This window comes from Bos indicus x Bos taurus, chromosome 1 (assembly GCF_003369695.1).
Source record: "Bos indicus x Bos taurus breed Angus x Brahman F1 hybrid chromosome 1, Bos_hybrid_MaternalHap_v2.0, whole genome shotgun sequence".
In the NCBI taxonomy this organism is placed as follows: domain Eukaryota; kingdom Metazoa; phylum Chordata; class Mammalia; order Artiodactyla; family Bovidae; genus Bos; species Bos indicus x Bos taurus.
The window spans coordinates 144,387,901-144,409,483 of record NC_040076.1 but is presented as its reverse complement, the minus strand read 5'-3'; the positions used below and the strand labels follow the sequence as shown (position 1 = coordinate 144,409,483).

Below are 21,583 nucleotides of genomic sequence, written 5' to 3'. Positions count from 1 at the left end.
CGCTGGCTTCGGCTGGGCTCCCATGCCCACACAAGCAGCACAGTAGAGGGAAGGCCACCGGCAGCCTGGCTTGCAGGAGCTCTCTCTCTCCTGGGGACAGGGCGGCGGAGAAACTGACCCCGACCCCCGCACCTGGTCTAAGAGCGTTAGCCACACACGGCGTTCAGCGGCTCTCTCACCTGCGGCAGGTGCAGCTGCAGGCCCTCGCTGGGGATGGGCTGGCGAGACGGGGTTTGATCCAAGTGCAAGTTAAAGATAGTCGCCAGGGCAGACTGTGCGGCCCGGGCCTTGGCCAGCTTTTTGTTCCTCCCAGAGCCTTCAAAGAACTGGCCGTCCACGACCACGGACATGACGAAGTTCTTGGCGTGGCTCTCCCCACTCTCTGAGAGGAAATCGTACTTGAGTCCCGGGCGCAGCTCGTTCAAGATCATCACAGGGTTCTTCCCGCTGGGCGGCGGGAAAGGCGGGGGCCCAGGCAGGGGCGGCTGGGCCAGGCCGGCGGGCACCGGAGACGCAGCCAGGCTGAGGTCCCCGCTGGAGCTGAAGGAATCATCGCCATTGGAGCCCAGGTAGAAGGGCACCTCCGACCTGTCGGGCGTCTCGAAGCCGTTGAAGAGCGCATCAGGGAAGTCAGCCTGGTCAGACGTGAAGTCCGCGTTGGTGGACAGGCTGCGGCCCATGGCCAGGTGGGCCTCGGAGGCGTTCGGGAACTGGACGAATGAGCGCAGGGCCTTCTCGGCCGCGTGCAGCTTGGCCTTCTTCTTCGTGGGGCCGGAGCCCTCGAACACCTGTCCGTTGACCTCGACGGACATGAGGAAGAGGGGCGCGTGTACTGGCCCTGTCTGCGACAGCAGCGTGTACTGCAGGCCGGGCTTGATCTCGTTCAGCTGCATCAGTGCGTTCTTGGGCAGTGCTGGGCCTGGCGCCCTCCTCCGCTTCTTCAGGCGGAACTTGGCATGGCCGTTGCTGCCCTCGTCCAGGGCCCGCTTCCTGCTGGTGCCCCCGCCGCCCCCGTTGGAGAGCGGGGCACCCTCGCCAGGCCCTGGGGCGCTGCCGTCCTTGGGGGGCGCGCCGTCCAGATTGCAGTTTTCCTTAACATCTGTGCTGCTCGAACCTGCGGTGCCCAGAAAGAGTAACTTACAACGCCTTCGTTGCAGGATCTTGTAAATGCAAAATTTATAGATTCCTTTATCTCTCTTTGTAACTGGTTAAGTGATGTGTGCTTATATATCTTATTCCTGGCTGCACTTTTAACCACAGAACTATCCGCCTACACTGGAACAAGCAATTTGATGTTCTGCTAAATAATGGCTAATCCTGTTTCTATTTAGTATCAACAACTGCTTTTGCATCAAAAGGTGAATCTTCAAGTCATCTTTTTCTATGAGAATATTCTGAAGCATCTAAAGGTATCTATTCAAGCTTATCAAAATGTGGAATAAACGAATCCAAGAAGACCTTACATTAATAATCTAACACCAGTATCAACAAAGCGCCTTTTATTCTAGCATTTCCTTCTTTTCAAGGCTGTTTCTCATCCTATACCCGTACTGGGCTTTCAACTGCAGCCTTTCCAGAAGAGAAAACATGATTTAAAATACACATTCACAAGTCACTTAGTTTTTCTGGTTTAAAATATTCAATTAATATGTGCAGTTGTTTGATTTGGTTCATGGATAAGTCTTAGAAAACTGTTTATGTAAAGTGTTCTGGCCTTTTAGAAATTATTTTGAAGGACACAGCTTCACTTCTGGTGCTCAGTTAACATTTTTTCAATATGTATGGGGGCCGATTTGTCTCTGAATCCTTAATACACCCCATGATACAAAAAAACATATAAGGCCAGACATGAAGACTGACACGCTGGTGGTGGCCACGGCTTCCCAACTTCCTGAGGGTGGCAATGTGCTCCTTTTTAGAAAAACAAATATTTGATGAAATTACAAAATAATTTGGTTATACTACCTTTTAAAGGTAGTTTATTTTTACAACTAATAAAAATAATTTCTAGAACTCTAAAAGTTCATGGCAAAATAAACATGATTTTAACTTCAAAAAAATGGGAATAAAAAAGCACTCACTCTTCTCTTTAAGTTTATCAAGCTTTTTGGAAAAGAGAAAAAGCAGTAACTTCTTGTTTTCCTAGTTAGCTTGCATAGGCCACTGGCTGCAGGAAGCACATGGTTAATGACCACTGGGCTTTACGATACTGTTGATGTGAGTGTATTTAAAGCCCTACTGCTAACTTTTGAGAATCCACAAGTGTTTTCAGCAACGGAATATTGCTCACAATCATAAGCTGGTTTACAGGTGCCCCATTAGGTGGCCCCCGCTCCATCTCTATTACTTAACGTGAAAGAAGATTCTGACTATGCTAAGGAGGCCATTTCTATTACTTAACGTGAAAGTAGATTCTGACCATGCTAAGGAGGCTGAGGATAGCCATAAAGACCTTCCAGCTGGACCCATGGGAGGCACTTAATGTGGCAGCAAGTCTGGGTCCCCGGCTGCCAGTGCCCACAGTTCAAGTTCCTGGGCTCCGGGCTGCCATCCTCACTGAGATGCAAGAATGGTGCTCATGTAAACAGCCACAGGGAGACTGGCTCTATCTCTGCTATGGCTGAGATTAGGACACTGCTAAGCCTTCCCTGGTGGCTCAGACAGTAAAGCATCTGCCTGCAGTATGGGAGACCAGGGTTCGATCCCTGGGTCAGGAAGATCCCCTGGAGAAGGAAACAGCGACCCACTCCAATATTCTTGCCTGGAGAATCCCATGGGTGGAGGAGCCTGGCAGGCTGCAGTCCATGGGGTCGCAAAGAGTGGGACACAACTGAGAGACTTCACTTTCACTTTCACGCCTTCCTGGGACTCACTGCCTCCCAGGTACACCTGACACACACACCACTTTCCCAGTTGACAAAGTTGATGGAATGGACACTAAATTTTCATTTATAACATCCTCCAGCAAAAGCTCAATAGGTTACTCCTTTCGGTGCTCCAAGGAAACAGAAGGTTAGAGAGGGCAGAGCGAGACAGAGTTTAGGTTAACAAGTGAGCGAGAGCATGGCACACCGCACGGCTGCGTACATTCTCATGTTACTGCCAAACAATTATCAGTAAAGAAGTCAAGTCATGGTAAACATTCTGACATGCATTTAATCAAATGTCATACTCTCTGAAACCAATGCTTTCCTTTAAGAAATAAAAATAGTGTTGATTACAGAAAAATACACTTTCTACAAGAGAGTTCACATGAATTCTACATTCTTCTGTGCTTCAGTTCACGTGGCTTCTACGTTCTCATGTACTTCAGAAGCTCGGAAATGCTACTCATGCTCTACTTTCCTAAAAACACTTCTACATAAAGGCAAATAAAACACCAGAATTGCAAGAAGACATCCCACCCTCACAACTCTTCTTAAATAGATGCTTTCTATTTCCATATCATGCTATTTTATTTCATAAATGTGAATACTAATCATGATAAAAATGATCATTGCTTTCAAAATGACAGAAAAATATGGGACTGGCATTTCAGTTTCAGCACTAGAACCAGCAGCTTATCTTTCCAGAAAATGTATTCAGAAGGACTCTTTATCTAGTAACTGACCCCCAGAGCAGTCTGGGGACAGTTACATAACCTACAGCATTGTGAAGCTTCCTCCCAAACCCGACGGCCAGCACCGTGGACAACAGCTCACAGTCCTGACAGCAGGGGGAGGGCTGCATGGGTGACAGTGGGCGTGGGGAGTGGGTTGGCCCCAAAGCCCCCCGAGAGTGACCGCTGGGGCAGTGGCCTGGAGAAAGCGCGGGCAGCCAGAGGCCGCACCCATGCCGCCATGTGGCCCGAAACTGCACCTGGTCACGTCTTCTCATGCCAGCGTCCTGGGGGTGGCCTCCCACACGAGGGCACACAACTGCAGGGTCACCTGGCAGAGACCCAGCAACCCACAGTACCCACTACCCTCGGGGACAGAAGCCTGGATTCTGTGAGCAGACAAGCTAACCCCAACGCCTCAGCTATAGGCTCTGGGTGAGGCCGCAGGACGCTAGGCTGAAGTGTGTCCTCATCCCGAGTGACCGTTCATCCCTTACACCCATGGGTTCTTCCAGGGACACCTCAACACACACAGGTAACAGGAAGGGCACATATCACACACACCAGAACTCTCAGGTCTCTGCTGTGACCTCCCTACAGAACACGCCCAGCCTCTGTGGGAACCTATAACCTTATCTAAGTGCTCTGCTACCTGGGATCAGCAACAAACAGAACAGAGAAGTGTGTCTACTGACTCTTTATAGGGAACAGGGTCAAGGGTGGAGCCAAAGCCAGGGAGGGCAGTGAGGAGGGGCTTCAGCCAACTCCAGCCCTGAGGCTCATCAAACAAGACCAAGAGACTCGTGTGTGCCCTTCCCTCAAAGTGCAGGACAGCCCACTGCACCTGAAGGTTCTAGGCACCTACATGGCCAATCTCAAAGGCCACCTTAGATTTACACAGATGGAAATCGCGGCCATTGTTACGAGAAGCACATAGGGACACGAAGCATGCGGCTTTATGGCGTGTGTGCCTGGAGGCTGGGCCCCTCCTTTCAGCCATGTGCGCTGGGGCCCCAGGGCGAAAACAAGAATAAAAATTCAGACAAACCGCTATAAGGAAAACGCCCACAGCAGACTCCGAGACCTACTGTAGAGAATATATGAAAATTAAACACATGCCACTGTGAACAGGCTGTATCGAAGGAAAAAAATAACCCTCCCCAAATCGGTCCCATTGCATAAATTTACAACACTAAGATTTTAATAGAAAAATGAGCCACTTGACACTACAGGATAGGCCTGGATCTTACTCATGTTTTCTTCATCTTCTATATCCATGGCAAAATACTTCTGAGGGTTTCTTGACTGGCGGAGGCTGTTTCTGTCTGAAAGACATCAAGAAGACCACACTGAGTGTACAAGTAATGTAAGTCTCCTCTGTGGGAAAATGGCAAAACAGGATGGTTAGGTCTGCCCTCTGGACAGCATTCTGATGCTCCCACATCCTGAGCACATACCAGGAACCCCAGGGTCCTGGCCAGGACTCTGCAGCTGGGGTGGGGGTGGGGCAAATTTCAGGCCACGTTGCAAAGGGCAGCCTGGATTCTGGGGTCAGGACCATGGAGAGCTCCAAGCCAGGGCAGGGTGAGGACCTATGCATCCCAGACTCATCAAGACAGACCCCAGACAGACTTCAGGCCCGGCTGCCACGTGATCTCTGCTCTGGGGAGACTTCAGTTTTGGGGTCATAAGATAAAGCTGTGGAGCAAGAACAAACATGCCTCAGCATTCACCCCACCAGTCCCCTCTCATCTTGAGCAGCATCGCATGGATGACATTAAAAAGCAAGCAATTCCTCAAATCTGACCTAATTTCTTAACTATGTATAATTTATTATTTTGTTGGCAGGAGAAACCACAAGAAATCCTCAAAGAACAATTATTCCAATTATATAATTTTTAACAAATTCAAGAGTTTCCTCTTCCTAAATATTTTGGCTGTACTTTGCAGGATCATACTAATGTGTTTGCTGCTGTTTGGTTGCTAAGTCGTGCCCTCTGCTTGGTCCAATTCTTTGTGGACCCGATGGACTGCAGCATGCCAGGCTTCTCTGTCCTCCACTATCTCATGAAGTTTCTCAAATTCATGTCTATTAAGTCGGTGATGCCATCCAACCATCTCATCCTCTGCCACCCACTTCTCCTCCTGCCCTCAATCTTTTCCAGCATCACGGTCTTTTCCAATGAGTTGGCTCTTCCCATCAGGTGGCCAAAGTATTGGAACTTCAGCATCAGCCCTTTCAACGAGTATTCAGGGTTGATTTCCTTTAGGATTGACTGGTTTGATCTCCTTGCTGTTGAAGGGACTCTCAAGAGTCTTCTCCAGCACCACAATTTGAAAGCATCAATTCTTCGGCACTCAGCCTTCTTTATGGTCCAACTCTCACATCGTACATAACTACTGGAAAAACCACAGCTTTGACTGTGGTGGCAAACTGATATCTCTGGTTTTTAATATGCTGTCTACATGTGACATAGCTTTTCTTCCAGGGAGCAAGTATCTTAAATTTCATGGTTACAATCACTGTCCAAATCTTGGAGCCCAAGAAAATAAAATCTGTCACTGTTTCTACTTTTTCCCTTTCTATTTCCAATGAAGTGATGGGATCGGATGCCATGATCTTTGTTTTTTGAATGTTGCATTTCAAAATAGCTTTTTCATTCTTCTCTTTCACCCTCATCAAGAGGCTCTTTAGCTCTCCTTCACATTCTAGAGTGGTATCATCTGCATATCTGAGGGTGCTGATATTTCTCCCAACAGTCTTAATTCCAGCTTGTGCTTCATCCAGTCCAGCATTTTTCATGATGTACTCTGCATATAAGTTAAAAAAGCAGGATGACAATATATAGCCTTGATGTATTTCTTTCCCAATTTTGAACCAGTTAGTTGTTCCACGTCCGGTTATAACTGTTGCTTCTTGTCCTGCATACAGGTTTCTCAGGAGACAGGTAAGGTGTTCTGGTATCCCACTCTTGAAGAATTTTCCATAGTTTCTTGTGATCCACACAGTCAAAGGCTTTAGCAATGAAGCAGAAGCAGATAATTTTCTGGAATTTCCCTGCTTTCTCTATGATCCAACTGACGTTGGCAATTGGATCCCTGATTCCTTTGCCTTTTCTAAACCCATAATAAAGAATCCCATCAAATTGCCATTGAGGAAAAAAGAGATTGGCAAATTTTGTAGTAACATGTTGCTTTGTATACAAATTAAATTGTAAATCAGTAAAAGGCAAATTTACTGCTTTTAAGAAAATGGTGACGAAAATGAGCTCAATCATGCTTGTATCTTATACATCTCTCTCATATAACACATATATAAAATAGTTTCCATGACAACCATTTGTTAATAACACTAACCCTTACTGTGTATCTGGCAAATACAGTTAAATGAGTTAAAAGTTAAATGGGTTTCTGTTTCTTGGCTGTGCCATGCAGCATGTGGAATCATAGTTCCCCAAGCAGGGGTCGAACCTGGGCCCCTGCAGTGGAAGCAGAGTGTTAACCGCTGGGTCACCAGAAGCCCCTCTGAGTTTCTATTTAGACTCCTTTATTCAACAAAGTGTTTCAGATAGTCTTTAAAGTATTAATATTTTATATTCATGAATTACTTCAACATATATGTTTCTGAAAATGTACTATAGGAAAAGCACAGTACTGGATACTATAAGAACCTAAAATGAATCAGACGGACTCTGCAACTGAGAAAATTAAATAAAAATATTGTCTGGATAGCTGACTATATTAAGGAATTACTTTTGATCATTTTAGGTGTGGAAATAGTGTTTTTATCTTTTGTGATATATACTGAAATCTTACAGATGAAATGGCACCTGGGATTTATTATAAAAGATGACCCAGTGCAGTGGGGCAAGTAGATACAGATGAAACTGGGGAGCTGGCAGTGCTGGTGCTGCCAGGGTGAGGGCTCAGGCTGCGGTTCTGTGTTGGTGTGTAACCTTCCCACTATGGAGGCTGTTAAAAGTAATGCCCTTGAGATCTAGCGTGGACATGAGTACCCCGGGTGAGGCATGGGTGCTCTGACGAGCCTCGTGCGGTGGCTGTCCTGAGCCTGGAGGGGAGGGGCCTTTGGGAAGCACAGAGGCTGAGTGAGAAAGGACTTACTGCTGAGAGACTCGAAGACCAGTCTTGGAAGCAACCACACAAGCCGTCCAAACACCCTGCTCTCTCTGGCTGAGAGCTGGACTCGAAGCGGGCAGAGGGGCTCATGTGGTGGGAGGTCAGAGGGCACGTCCTTCCCCTCCCCTTCAGCCCGACTGGAAACCCCAGATGGCGCAGCACAGCACACAAGAAGGCTTGGGCAAGGGGTGGGGGAGAAGATGGCAGACAGCTGGGACCCGAGGATGGTGTGGCTGCAAGTCCCCTAGTCTTCTGCTTGCATCGCCACCCCAGACTTGGAGCTGAAGACACCAGCAATCTGGAAGCCCCACTGGGCAGACCCAAACTCCCAGCAAAACTGTCTCTCTGGCCAAGGGCCCAGGAGAGGCCCTCCCAGCAGGACAGGAGACTGACAGACTGAACTGCCCATTCCAGCCAGACCCCAGCCTCCCACCCAGCAGGAATACGGGGTGGGGGAGCCTTGAGTCCCATGCCCTCTGGGCTGTGACGACCCCTCCCACCCTGCCTGCGATGCAGTCAGGGAGAAGGGGTGGGAGCCTGGGCTGCCCCCACCCCGTGGCACCCAGGTGCTTGCCCCTTCCTTGCTGGGGTGGCGCAGGAGGCCCCACCCAGCAGTGCCAGTGGAGGCCAGGAAGCCCAGACGTGCACTCCCACTGGCAGCAATGAGGCAGATCTCACCTCTGTTACAGAGGCCACGAGAGAAAGCAGCTGAAACAGAGATTCAAGCAGGATTCGGATCAGGGAACATAATATGTCCAGGTTGCACTTGAAGTCACTCACCAGACTGAGAACCTCAAACTGAATGAACGAAGGCAAGAGATGCCTACCCCAGGACGTCAGCATTATCTGAGAAGGGCTTTCAAGCAGCAATCAAAACAGAAGTGGGAGGGATCAGTAACCAATCTCAACACAGCCTATACAGCCCGCATCACCAAGAGAGACAGGCAGACCACACAGAACAGGACAGGGGACTTGGAGACCAGCCCGCACAGCAAACCTGCTCACCGTTGACAAAGGCAGACAAGCCACGCGGTGAGGGGAAGACGGCCTTGCCCACAGACAGCGCTGGGTCAACCAGCCATCTTAGCTCACACCCCACACAGGTCCTCGGAATGAACCACAGGCTTAATACAAAGCATAAAACTAGAAAATTTTCACAAAAATCATACCCCAAAACCAGGACTGGGCGAAGAGTTTGCAGACTAGCCATCAAATCCATAAAAGAAGAAAATGATAAACTGGAATCCATCAAAATTTATGGCTTTTGCTCTGCTAACAACCCCGTTAAGAAGAGGAAAAGACCAGCTATGGACTGTGAGCAGATATGTGAAAACCACGCATGCAACTCTCAAGAACAGAACACACACTCACATGAGGAAGAGACATTTCACCAAAGAGTGCACGCAGACAGAGACACACAGGAAATGACGTCCATCGGCATCAGCCACAAGTGAAAGGGACTGAGAGCCACATACATCCTCCACACACCTACGAGAATGGCTGAAGCAGAGGGCTGACGACCCCAAGGCCAGCGGGCTCAAGGCGAACTGGATCACCACACAGCCACCTGGGAACCAGTCTGGTGGGTTCTTAAAACTAAACACAGACGTCGATCCCAGAGAAATGAAGACTTACATTCACATTAAAACAAACAGTGTGGGCGAATGTTTACAGCAACTTTTTTCATAACAGCCCCGACCCAGAGACAACCCAGATGCCCTTCTGCAGGGGCCCGGCTGGACACACTGTCGGCCGTCCACGCCAGGAGCGCCACAGGCAATAAGAAGGAACAAACCGTCAACACACCACAACCTGGATGAGTCTCCAGAGGACTCAGCTGAGTGGAAAGGCCAACCCAAAGGTCATGTATGTTACACCTATTTACACACTGGGAGCCTCGGGCAAGGCAGGCTTGAACTGCGTGGGTCACTCAGACACAGATTCCTCTCACTAAACGCATACTGCCCACTGCACATCCCAAGGCCAGCTGAAGCCAAGGCCAAGGACACAGAAGGCCGACGACCCATTACATGGGTTTTTGACGGCAGCTCTGGTCAACACTCAACCCTGCGCAGTTCAAGGGTCAACTTTCAAGGGTTCCTAAAATGAGAAAATCATAGAAATAGGGAGCAGAGCAGTGGCTGTGGGGGTCAGGGAGGATGTGGGCGTGGCTACAAAGCACAAGGGGGTGGGGGTCCTGGTGACAACAGATGCTCTGGACCTCTCCCTGGGGTCTGCCTCCCACTGAGACTGCATACCGTGTAAAGGGAACACAATTCCCCTGTATTCACAGCTGCTTGTGAATGTGGGTTCTCTCAAAATAAAAATGTCGATTTAAAAGTAGGCAGAAGGTACACAGCATATTCATATGTAACTAATCAGTGACTGGTGTGCTGAGAGGCTGGCTTCGCTGGGGTCTAGGACGAGGGGAACACACGCCGGCAGTGACCATGACGGGCAGTCTGAGCCACAGGAGGAGTCCTGTGGCCCCAGAGTTCACTCGGTCTATAGGACGTGCCTTGTTTTCCTGCTCTTTCATACCCAAGTCCTAAAAAAGGACAGGGAAAATGTCTCACAGTGGAAAATAGTCAGGCTGTGCACCGTGCCGCTGAGTACGTGTGTAACAGAATGGAAGCCGGAGACCTCTTACAGGGCAGAAGCTGGCACTTCCAGCTTGCACAAATGCCAGCTTTCATACTGAAGGTTATAAAACAAAGCAAAATAGCAAATACAAGCACTTCAGAGCATTTTACATAACCATTTTTCTTTCATTCTGAAAAGCACCTTATAGGGCCTGGACCACAAACACCGAGGAATGAAAACCCCATCAAAAATCCCATATGAACAAAATTCCAGCAACTGCCAGTGAAAGAAAAGCTCTGTTTGATAGCAACATTCGAATAATTTCTTCATTTTGCAGGATTCCCCTAAAGCGTTAAGAAGTAGGCAGTGAGGTAGGAAAGACGATTAACCTCGGCATCAAAAGACCTGGGATTTCAATTTAACTTGGCTCCAGTTATAATCTCAACTCTCCTTTTTTACAGTAGAACTGGACACACTGATGCTAAAGTTTATGTGGAGAAATAATCAGATTTGAATAATTAGGGAAACTCTGAACTGAGGAGCAACGAGGTGGGGCTGGTCCTCCCGGACTGGAAAGGATGGAGCCCCAGAATGTGCTCACGGCTCATGGATGCAGAGCAGAGAGACAGACTCAGGACAGAAGGGCTTCCCCAGCACTGACCAGTACCCTTTATAACAAGTGGGGCCAGACCCTGGGTGACCCCTGGAGGAAGAGGAGGCTGGAGCCACCAGGGCCCTCGGTCAGTGTCGGTGTCAGCTCCCTGTGGGTTTGCGTCTGACTTCCCATAATGCCACCCAATGGCAAAGCTTTACTTTCTAAGTGGCTGGTGGGTAGATGGTCATCTGTTGTGTGATTCCTTACACACTTGTAGGTGTTTCTGATGTAAGATAAAGTATAAATAAATACATAAACTATAGCATTTCTCTCTGCATCTTATCTCTCACTGTGGAAACACCAACCTGCACACATGCCTCCCCTCCCTTGGTGAAAAGAAGGGTTTCTGGAATAAAATACGAAGAACAGGACTTACTCACATTCAAGATGCATCAGAACATGAATTCTCTGTTGTGCTGGTAAAAAAAAAAAAAAAAAAAAAAAAGCTATCCTGAGGAATTCACTAAAAATTTTAAAAATGTTAAGAGAGACAGTAAACTTGACAAAACTTACTAGTAATTATTACTCATTTTAATCTACCTTATGCTCTGAAAAGGATGGTTTTGAAAAGGTTTTACATATTCTTAATGACTGTTATGGGTTTCAGTTAGGAGCCATACACTACAAAATTTTAAACAGAGAATTGTTAAAATGAAGATTCTTCATGTTAATTCTTTTTACTATAAATCAATCAACTTGTTAAGGGGCTTCCCTGGTGGCTCAGATGGTAAAGAATCTGCCTGCAATGTGGGAGACCTGGGTTCAATCCCTGGATTGGGAAGATCCCCTGGAAGAGGGCATGGCAACCCACTCCAGTATTCTTGCCTTGGAGAATCCCAAGGACAGAGGACCCTTGGCGGGCTACAGTCCATGGGGTCACAAAGAGTAGGACACGACTAAGCACAGCATAGACTAATTTTGCAGCTATGGGAAAAAAAATTGAAGGCTGATTCAATTATTTATTTAACAAAGGTGATTGAAGTTTAAATAATCTCAAATTCAACAACTTAATCATGCATGTTTAGAAAATGCATTCATGAGTTGTATTTTGCTTCCAATATTTTGCTTTCTAAACAAAGTAGTATCACTAAAATATTCAAAACAATCAACTTATAATACTTTACAGTGAAATATTTTCCTTTCTAGGAAACCACCCACATACTAGATGCTCAGTTCAGTTTCCCTCTAGAGACTCGGTACGCACTGGACACGGTTAGGCAGACTGTGTACAACAAACAAGGCTCAAGCACTACTTTCCGAAAATGAAAGTGAAACGCAACAGAGAATAATTAAAATACGCACAGCAACCGACAGGAAGACTCTTGGAGGCAGTTGTATCAAGCTTGCAGAATTCGAAGTTAACACACAAAGACAACTGCTTTCCTACATGCGAGCAATGAACTAGAATTTGACATAAAAAACAATACTGCTTACATTAGTATCACTCCCCCCAATGAAATAAATTTAACAAAATATGTAAAAGATCCATATGAGGAAAAGTACAAAACTCTGATGAACAAAACCAAAGAACTAAATTAGTGGAGATATAATCCAGAAAGACTCAACAATGTCGGTATCGGCTCTTCTCAACTTCACTTACAGATTCAACAAAATCCCAATAAAATCCCAGCAAGGTATCCTGTGGAAACCAACTGACTTGTTCCCATGTTCATATGGAGAGGCGAACACCCAGAGCAGCCAACATAATATGAAGGAGAAGAACAGAGGGGCCCTGGCAGTCTGTGACTTCAAGACTCACTGTGTATACAGCTATAGGAATCAAGACAGATCTGAACAAAGATGGTGGAATAGAAGGCCATGTGCTCATCTCTTCCTGCAAGAGCACCAAAATCACAACTAGCTGTTAAACCACCATCGACGGAAGGACACCGGAACCCACCAAAAAAAGATACTACATCCAAAGACAAAGAAGAGGTGTACAACCACAGAAAAATCAAACCCCATACCCATCGGGTGGGTGACCCACAAGCTACAGAACAGTAATACCAAAGAAGTTCCCCTGCTGTTGTGAAGGTTCTGAGCCCCACATCAGGCTTCCCAGCCTGGGGATCCAACAAAGGGCCTGGGAGTGCCCAGGGAATCGGGCCGAATGAACTTTTGGGCCAACCCAATACAGTCCACTGGAGAAGGCAATGGCATCCCACTCCAGTACTCTTGCCTGGAAAATCCCATGGATGGAGGAGCCTGGTAGGCTGCAGTCCATGGGGTCGCTAAGAGTCGGACATGACTGAGCAACTTCACTTTCACTTTTCACTTTCAAGCATTGGAGGAGGAAATGGCAACCCACTCCAGTGTTCTTGCCTGGATAATCCCAGGGGCGGGGGAGCCTGGTGGGCTGCGGTCTATGAGGTCACACAGAGTTGGACACGACTGAAGCCACTTAGCAGCAGTAGTAGCAGTACAGTCCACAGACCTAACCCCACGTTTGTTTTAGAATTTCAACTATCAGGTGAGGGTGGCTCTGTCCACCCCAAAGGTCCCCCACTGGAGGAGCTCCTCCCCAGGGAGCCTGGTCCCCACTCATGCTGGGAAGCCCAGTAGTACAAGTGCAGTAACATGCACCCACACATATGTCACGGTCAATTCTGGGAGCCTCGGGCCCTCTGTCTACTACTGCTGCTCATCAGCGGTCAGCAACTTCCCCTCCCTGTATCCTCTCCTGGCAGACATGGCGTCACCTACTCTTGCCAGAGATAGGCTCAGATCCTTCCTTCCTGAGGCAGACATGGAACTCCTCTCTCTTCACCCACCAAAGGGCACTTCAGGTGGCCCGCTGCAGAGCAGTGTCCAGGCCTACCATCCTATCACCCATGCCTGCACACACAGGCCCCAATCCTGGTGCTGGCACTTGAGGGCGCCAATAGCTACTTGTTGCATGAAAGGATGCCTGGGTGGGTGGGTGGGTGGGGGGATGAGTGAGTGGACTGGATGAATGAGTGGATGGGTGGGTGAACGAATGGATGGATGGAAGGATAGATGGGTGGGTGGGAGGGTGGGTGGTAGGATGAGTGGATGGACTAGATCAATGAGTGGATGAACAAATGGATGGATGGAAGGATGGATGGATGGGTGGGTGGATAAATGCTCTTCCTCCCTATGCCTCCAGCTGGCACAGTGCTCCACCCCTCACAAGGAGGTGTTCTCTCAGCAAGGCGGAAGCAGGGAAGGAGCCCGAAGCCTCAGGCACTGTCTGTATCTCCTCCATCTATGAGGGGAAGTTGGCCCAGTCTCTGCTGCCCTGTCCTCTGGTGGTGCTCAGAGGAGGCTCACTGCTGTGGGTCTGGGCTTCCATTTCTACAACAGGCCCCATGCCCATCCACTTCTCCATTCTGGAAAGATGGGGGTGCCCAGATGGCCTGAGCGCAGGACAGTGACCATCACAGAGCACACAGATAAGGGTGCTGTAACACTCAGGACCCAGCACTCACTAGGGAAGCCCGTAACCCCAAAACACAGGAGCCTCTTCACATGGGGTTCCCCCACCTGTTCTCAGCAGCAGGCCAGGAGTGGAGGAGGTCACAGTGGAGCTGGCGGCACTCCTCGGGGCCCTGGGGAGGCTGGGGTGTGCTCCACTGTCCCCGGGTGTGACCTGGGCTCCAGCCCACCTTGGGCCTTGGGCACAGTGCCCACTAGGGCAGCAGCGTCTGCCTCACAGGTCCTGGTTGGTGGTTGGTAATTAAACTGCACATCACTCTCTTCTAACTGCCATTCATTTCCTGACGACTGAGTTAATCCCCAGAGTCTCATCCACAGCCACAGCTAACATCTGCCTTGTGGAGGGGGTGACCACAGGGATAATTCAGGATTGGTGAAAAACCACTGAGACTCCATCACTACTGAGAGCAAGTCACCTGCTGCTATGCTATACTGACAACTAATGACATTCGAAAAGCCACATGTCACACCAGGCTTTACATGTGACTGGGAGCACTTTAAAATTATACAATAGTAAAGACTACATTTCAAATTCTGTAAAATTCATCCCATAAATGGGATGGCCAGTCCTAATAACACTCATAAATTCGAAAGGCATTCTTATTAGTTTCAAACATAGGGTGTGTGGTAAACAGGAGCAGGCATTCACGTGTGCCCCACTCATCAGCGGTGTCCACAATAAGCGTGCACGCACAGCAACCACCATGAGCGTGCACGTACAGTGTCCACCATGAGCGTGCACACACAGTGTCCACCATGAGCGTGCACACATGGCGATGTGCAGTGAGCACTGCTACATCTCATCACGCTCAGCCTCCCAAGATGCTGGTCTGAAAATGCCAACAGCTTTCCTACTGCAGAAAAAGATTCCAGCACGCGTGAAGACATTCAGAATTTGTGTACGGTGGGGCTAACACAAACCACGTGAGTCACAGCAAGTTCCAAATGATGACACAACTGTTCTTACGCTTCTCAAAACTTTCTCCAATTTAAATGTCTAGTGATGAAGGACCATGGGGAAAAGGTGGCAAGTCTAAATTTAGGGTCTTTGGATGAGAATTCTTGCAGTTTGGGCTCCTGCCTTTGTCTCAGTTCCCTGCTGCTTGTCTTCTGCCATCTTGCTCTCCCACGCCTGACTGATGCTGTCACCCAGATGCGGGGTGGGAGCAGCAGGGACACACTGAGGCAGCACCCACGTGCCCTCGGACCCTGGACAAGCACGTGGGCACGGCACCCCCGGAGGTCTCACACTGTGAGCCAGCCCTACTGCTCCCACTAGTGTGATTGTCTGTGGTATCGAAAGACTGCCAGTATCAAGGTGGGTTTCCTCTTCCTCCTCTCGGGACATGCACTAAAACAAGCTCATTCTATTTCCTGGAGAGGTCATTGTCTCCTGCTGCAGAAGACCCCAAAGATGCGGTGCTCCTGAAAGACCCATTCCAGCCCTGTCGGCTGCTGGGTAACGAGGTGGCCCCCAGAAAACACCTGGCTTTTCCCTCAGTAGGGGCGTCTTTGCACTGATGATGTTTTCTGTTAGTTCACGCACGTTACATGGAAACAGCAAACTCTCAACATCTGTTAAAGCAGCGATTTGCCCCAAGGCCAGGAGTGTGCGATTTTTATAGTCAAGGGCAACTTCTGAATCTGGTGTTAAGAAAAAAATAATGATTTTAACATCTTAACACATTAAATTGAATTAAAAACTGAAATCATCTGAAGTGGTGAATGGAACGCTCTCCGCGTTTTTAAAAAGGCAAACACGTAACAGTGGCAAACAGCATGAAGAGCAGTTTTAAGGTTGGAAAAGTCAGTGAGAAAGCGTGGCAGCAGAAGGGGAATCACAGAGCGCCCGTCTCTAGAGGGAGAATCCCCCAGGACTCCAAGCCGCACACTTCTGAGATTCCATAAACGTCTTTGCAAACAATACTTTAAACCTGGAAGCCAAAGGGATTTCTAGACATGTTTCTAGACATGTTCTTTAAATCTGCCTTTGTAAGCTGGCCCCTCACTGACATTCTATGAAGTGCCAACAGGGAAAAAGAGGAGGGCTTTAAATGGAGAGCTGGAATCACTGGCATCAATAAGATGAATTCACAGCACCACAAGTCAGAACACATTCCCACAGCGCATTTGCATCCAGGATCTGCATTTCAGAATAAAAGAGGACGACTCACCTTTCCTCTCGGAGCGTCTCCTGCGCCTCCTCTTACACCGGCGGCCCCTGATGCTGAGGACGGTCCCCATAGCCTGTGTCCCCGTGATGAGCGAGCCAGCCCGGGGCAGCCCGGCCCTAGTCTGGCCCTGCAGCTACTGGGGTGGACGCTCAGCCAACCCTTGGAGCTGCACAGCTGCGACGGCCGCCCGGGGACACGTGGGAGGGCGGCTCCTCCCCCGCCCCAGGCTCACTCATCAGAGGCAGACGGAGGGGCCACCAGCTGGAGGGTGGTCCGGGACCCTCAGCCCTGAAACACAAGCAGGGACATGACCCTGAAAGGGAGGAGAGACATGCTCTCCCCAGCAAACAGAATCTGACCTGAAAAAGCCCAGCATCTTCAAAACACACAGAACCCTCAAGTAATGAAGCAGAACTGCCAGGAGGCCAGTTCACAAAACACACTGCACAAAGTAACGCGGCCAGGGAGAACACACAGGGGCCAGGACCCCGTCTGGGGACACTGCCGCCAACCTGCATGTGGGCACCCAGGCCAGGCAGTGCCACTCGCCCCTTCCCATGCATCCAGGTGCACAGGCACACGCGCGCACACACACACACAGAGTTATACACCCGCACACACACACAGAGGCACATCTCGGGGCATGGGACCCCCGCACTCGGGCTGGCCCAGCACAACCCACGCCCTTGGCCCCCCTCATCCAGACAGGCGGTGTCGACGCTCTCCCACGTCTAGGGGGGCCTGTCCTCCAAACAAAAGGCAGCTGCAGCCGGGAGGACGTGAATGGCACAGTCCTTCAGCCAAAGAAAAGTCAATCAATGTGTCAAACTCTTCTTTACAACATGACTGACTGTGTCTTGCAAAAAAAAAAAAGTTTCTTTCCCAGTAATGCCAGCATCCCTTTTACAATTTAGTATTCCAAAGGTGTACACGAATTAACACCGGATTCACCAACTGTACGCAGAGCTGAGCCATGTCTTGTCACGTCGAGCAGCTCCTATTACCTTAGGCTTGTGGGTGTGCCCATCCAAATGTGCCCCACAGAAGAGGTTGCCCTGCACAGCCCCCTCCCCAAGGCTCCAGGCAGTGGGCACGAGGGGAACAGAATCCACCCCTGGCCTGGGGTTGGGGTGGGGCGGGGGATCAGAGCGCAAACCCAAGCGGTGGGCCGGCTTGGTGGGCAGAGCCCAGGGACTGTCCCCAGCCCCAGGCCCAGCCGTTCATGCGGCTGATGGAGGCGGTCACGCTAACTCTGATTTTCTGGACTCTGTCCAGTATTTTTCCACGTGGCATCCATACATCACACAGCACATTATTTTCTTTTTGTTGATGCTCTGGCACGGGGAGAGGCCTTGCTGACCCCAAGAGAGACTGCCCCTTCCCAAAGAGCCAATTCCCAGAGACAGCAGAGGGCTCAGCCAGGAGCAGTGCAAACCCCAGTGCCCACCACCATCCAACCTCTCCCCAGACCCCTCTGCCTCACCCCGAGGCCCTCAGGCAGGGACCAGGCCAGCAGAAGTCACCGCTCCAGCCTGGAGCCTGTCAGCACGACCCACACCGACCAGTCCTGTGTGGCTGACTCTGCCCCGCCTCGCTGTTCCCATGCTGTTACTCAGTTGCTAACACAACAAAGTCATGTCCGACTCTGCAACCCCACAGACTGCAGCACGCCAGGCTTCCCTGTCCTTCACTACCTCCCAGAGTTTGCTCAAATTCATGTCCACTGAGTCAGTGATGCCATCCAACCATTTCATCCTGTGTCATCCCCTTCTGCCTTCAATCCTTTGCAGCATCAGGGTTTTTCCCAGTGAGTCGGCTCTTCGCATCAGGTGGCCAAAGTACTGGAGCTTCAGCTTCAGCATCAGTCCTCCCAATGAATATGAAGGGTTGATTTCTTTTAGGATTGACAGCTTTGATCTCCTTGCTGTCCAAGGGACTCTCAAGAGTCTTCTCCAACACCACAGTTCAAAAGCATCAATTCTTTGGTGCTCAGCCTTCTTTATGATCCAACTCTCACATCCATACACGACTACTGGAAAAACCATAATTTCAACTATATGGAACTTCGTAGGCAAAGTGATGTTGCTGTTTTCTAATATGCTATCTAGGACTGTCACAGCTTTTCTTTCAACAAGCAAGTGTCTTTTAATTTCATAGCTGCAGTCACTGTCCGTAGCAATTTTGGAGCCCAAGAAAAGAAAATCTGTCACTGTATCCATTTCTCCCCCATCTATTAGGCATGAAGTGATGGGACAGGATGTCATGATTTTATTTTTTTGAATGTTGAGTTTTAAGCTCTTTCACCCTCATCAAGAAGTTATTTAGTTCTTCTTCCCTTTCTGCTATTAGAGTAATACCATTTGCATATCTGAGGTTGTTATTTCTCCTGGCAATCTTGATTCCAGCTTGTGATTCATCCAGCATGGTATTTCACATGATGTACTCTTGTGGCTCAGCTGGTAAAGAATCTGCCTGCAATGTGGGAGACCTGGGTTCGGAAGATCCCCTGGAGAAGGAACGGCTACCCACTCCAATATTCTGGCCTTGAGAATTCCATGGACTCTATAGTCCATGGGGTCGCAAAGAGTTGGACACAACTCAGCAACTTTCACTCACTCACTCTGCATAGAAGTTAAATAATCAGGGTGACAATGTACAGCCTTGACGTACATACACTTTTCCCAATGTGGAACCAGTCCGTTGTTCCATGTCTGGTTCTAACTGCTGTTTTTTGACCTGCACACAAATTTCTCAGGAGACAAGTAAGGTGGTCTAGTATTATATCTCTTTAAGAATTTTCCACAGTTTGTTGTGATCCACACAGTCAAAGGCTTTAGCATAGTCAATGAAACAGAAGTAGATGTTTTTTGAATTCTCTTGCTTTTTCTATGATCCAACACATGTTGGCAATTAGATCTTGGTTCCTTTGCCTTTTCTAAATCCAGCTTGTACATCTAGAAGTTCTTGGCTCACATACTATTGAACTGTAACTTGAAGGATTTTGAGCATTACCTTGCTAGCATGTGAAATGAGTGCAACTGTGCAGTAGTTTGAGCATTCTTTGGCATTCCCTTTCTTCGCAATTGGAATGAAAACTGACCTTTTCCCTTCCTGGGGCTCTAGTGCTGAATTTTCCAAATCTGCTGGCATATTGAGTGCAGTACTTTAACAGCATCATCTTTTAGGATCTGAAATAGCTCAGCTGGAATTCCATCACCTCCACTAGCTTTGTTTGTAGTGATGCCTCCTAAGACCCACTTGACATAGCACTCCAGGATGTCTGGCTCGAGGTCCGTGATCACACCATTATGGTTATCTGGGTCATTAAGATCTTTTTTGTATAGTTCTTCTATGTATTCTGGTCACTTCCTCTTAATATCTTCTGCTTCTGTTAGCTGTCCCCATGCAAACTCCCCAAAAGGCCTTCTCACTGCCTTATCCCTCCAGACCCCAGTGGGTGCTACCATGTTCTGCAGGGCATGTGTGCAGCCCGCTTCTCTAGGGCACCCACTGCTCACGATGATCCCGTGGGTGCAAGAGGACACAGTTTGGTTCTCAAGACACTTGGTGTGATGACACTGAGTCCATTTAGGTTCCTTTCAACTAAAGGGCACGTAACAGTCCATGAGACACAAGGGCAAGTTAGCTTCCTACAAGCATGTGCACAAGCCCACTTCACACCCGCTCTACATTCTTATCAAGAGGCAGGCAAAGCGGCAGTTACAAGCATACAGCCTTCACTTCATAAACTGACAGCTTGCTTTTCTCATCAAATGACATGACCCAATGCACAATGAATCTTCATCAAGTAATGAATGCCATATTCTCAAGAGTAAGCGTGAGGCAGAATCCACCAGAATGACAAGGCGAGTGGGGCCCTGACCATGCTGAGCCTGTGGCTGTGGTCAGGCGGCGCCCTCAAGGAGCACCATGCTTCTCTCTTCGTCTTAATTTATCTCAGAGCCACTCCACACGGAGTCCCCAGAGGTGAAGTAATGACCTCTCTCTGCATCTATCATAGTCTTCTTTCTTCCCACTTCCTCCTTCCACCTTTAGAATTATTTAAGAGAAGTGTAAAAATAGAATTCCCATGTTCATGAGAATCAAGAGATTCACAGCAGAATGGCAATGATTTGCTGTTTCAGATAGGGATTCCAGAACCATTAAATTGACAGTTTATAATCTAAAAAAATACTTCAAAGCTCTTTTTCTAATTTAAAAATACATCAATTTTGGACTTCAGCTGTCACATCTTTGCAAGTTAATAACTACTGAATTCCAAGAGAAAGTCATAAATAGTCAGACACCATTTAGCATCTGACATTCCTGGTACCTAATTAACTTTATTTTTATCCAGGTCTTAGAGTAAAGACACCAAAATTTAATGCTCCTAAACTATTAATCTAGAATAAGACTCTTGAAAACTATTTTTCTACTCTTACAAGAAGAAAAAAAAAGTTTATTCTATTAGAATTCTAAACGCTCTAAATGAGTCAGTTATTCATTAGTTACTCATATATAATCAACACATGGGAAGTTGTAACAGTACTTGATTTAATATTAACATTATGGCACCTGAGAAATATCTCTTAATAAGAAAAGCAGCACTCGCTCACTCACTCGTCCGGCCGTCCTCTGCTGAGGCGGCAGACAGGGCAGGAGGCCAGTGCCAACAGCCCCAGCGGCTCGGAGCCCACCAGTGGCGAGGTGAGAAACAGCCAGACTCCACAGTGGAGTGGAGCAGCACAGCAGGCAGGCCGGCCTCATGGCTCGGGTCTGGGGCAAGAGGGAAAGGATGCCTAGCTTTCAGCCTGAGAGCCCAGAAGGACGGAGCCGCTGAGCTCAGAGGCCTGTGGGGGATGGGGGCAGGTCATTGGGAGTTCACTCTGATGTGCCAAGCTGGAGATGAGGTAGTCCCCCAGAAGATGCGGGGGGACCCAGGGTCTGAGTACAGAGAGCAAGAGAAAGGTCTGGGCTGGA

General features: G+C 48.6%; 1 protein-coding gene across 6 annotated transcripts in view; it reads right to left on the bottom strand.

Annotated features, from left to right (window-relative positions):
• Nucleotides 1–21,583, bottom strand: part of ADARB1 (adenosine deaminase, RNA specific B1) — a 117,707-nt gene that overhangs the window by 38,222 nt on the left and 57,902 nt on the right. For 3 of the 6 annotated variants that reach the window (XR_003511953.1, XM_027547750.1, XM_027547760.1), the window contains exons 3-6: nucleotides 11,354–11,389; nucleotides 4,849–4,923; nucleotides 4,647–4,685; nucleotides 180–1,114 (exon numbers count right to left, since the gene is read on the bottom strand). Coding sequence is in view for 5 of the 6 variants with exons in the window: in XM_027547750.1 (XP_027403551.1) it covers nucleotides 180–1,114; nucleotides 4,647–4,685; nucleotides 4,849–4,923; nucleotides 11,354–11,366 (1,062 nt within the window). In the remaining variant the exon portion in view is untranslated. The remainder of the gene's footprint in view (nucleotides 1–179; nucleotides 1,115–4,646; nucleotides 4,686–4,848; nucleotides 4,924–11,353; nucleotides 11,390–21,583) is intronic. The other 3 variants (XM_027547791.1, XM_027547770.1, XM_027547780.1) reach the window with 2 other exon arrangements.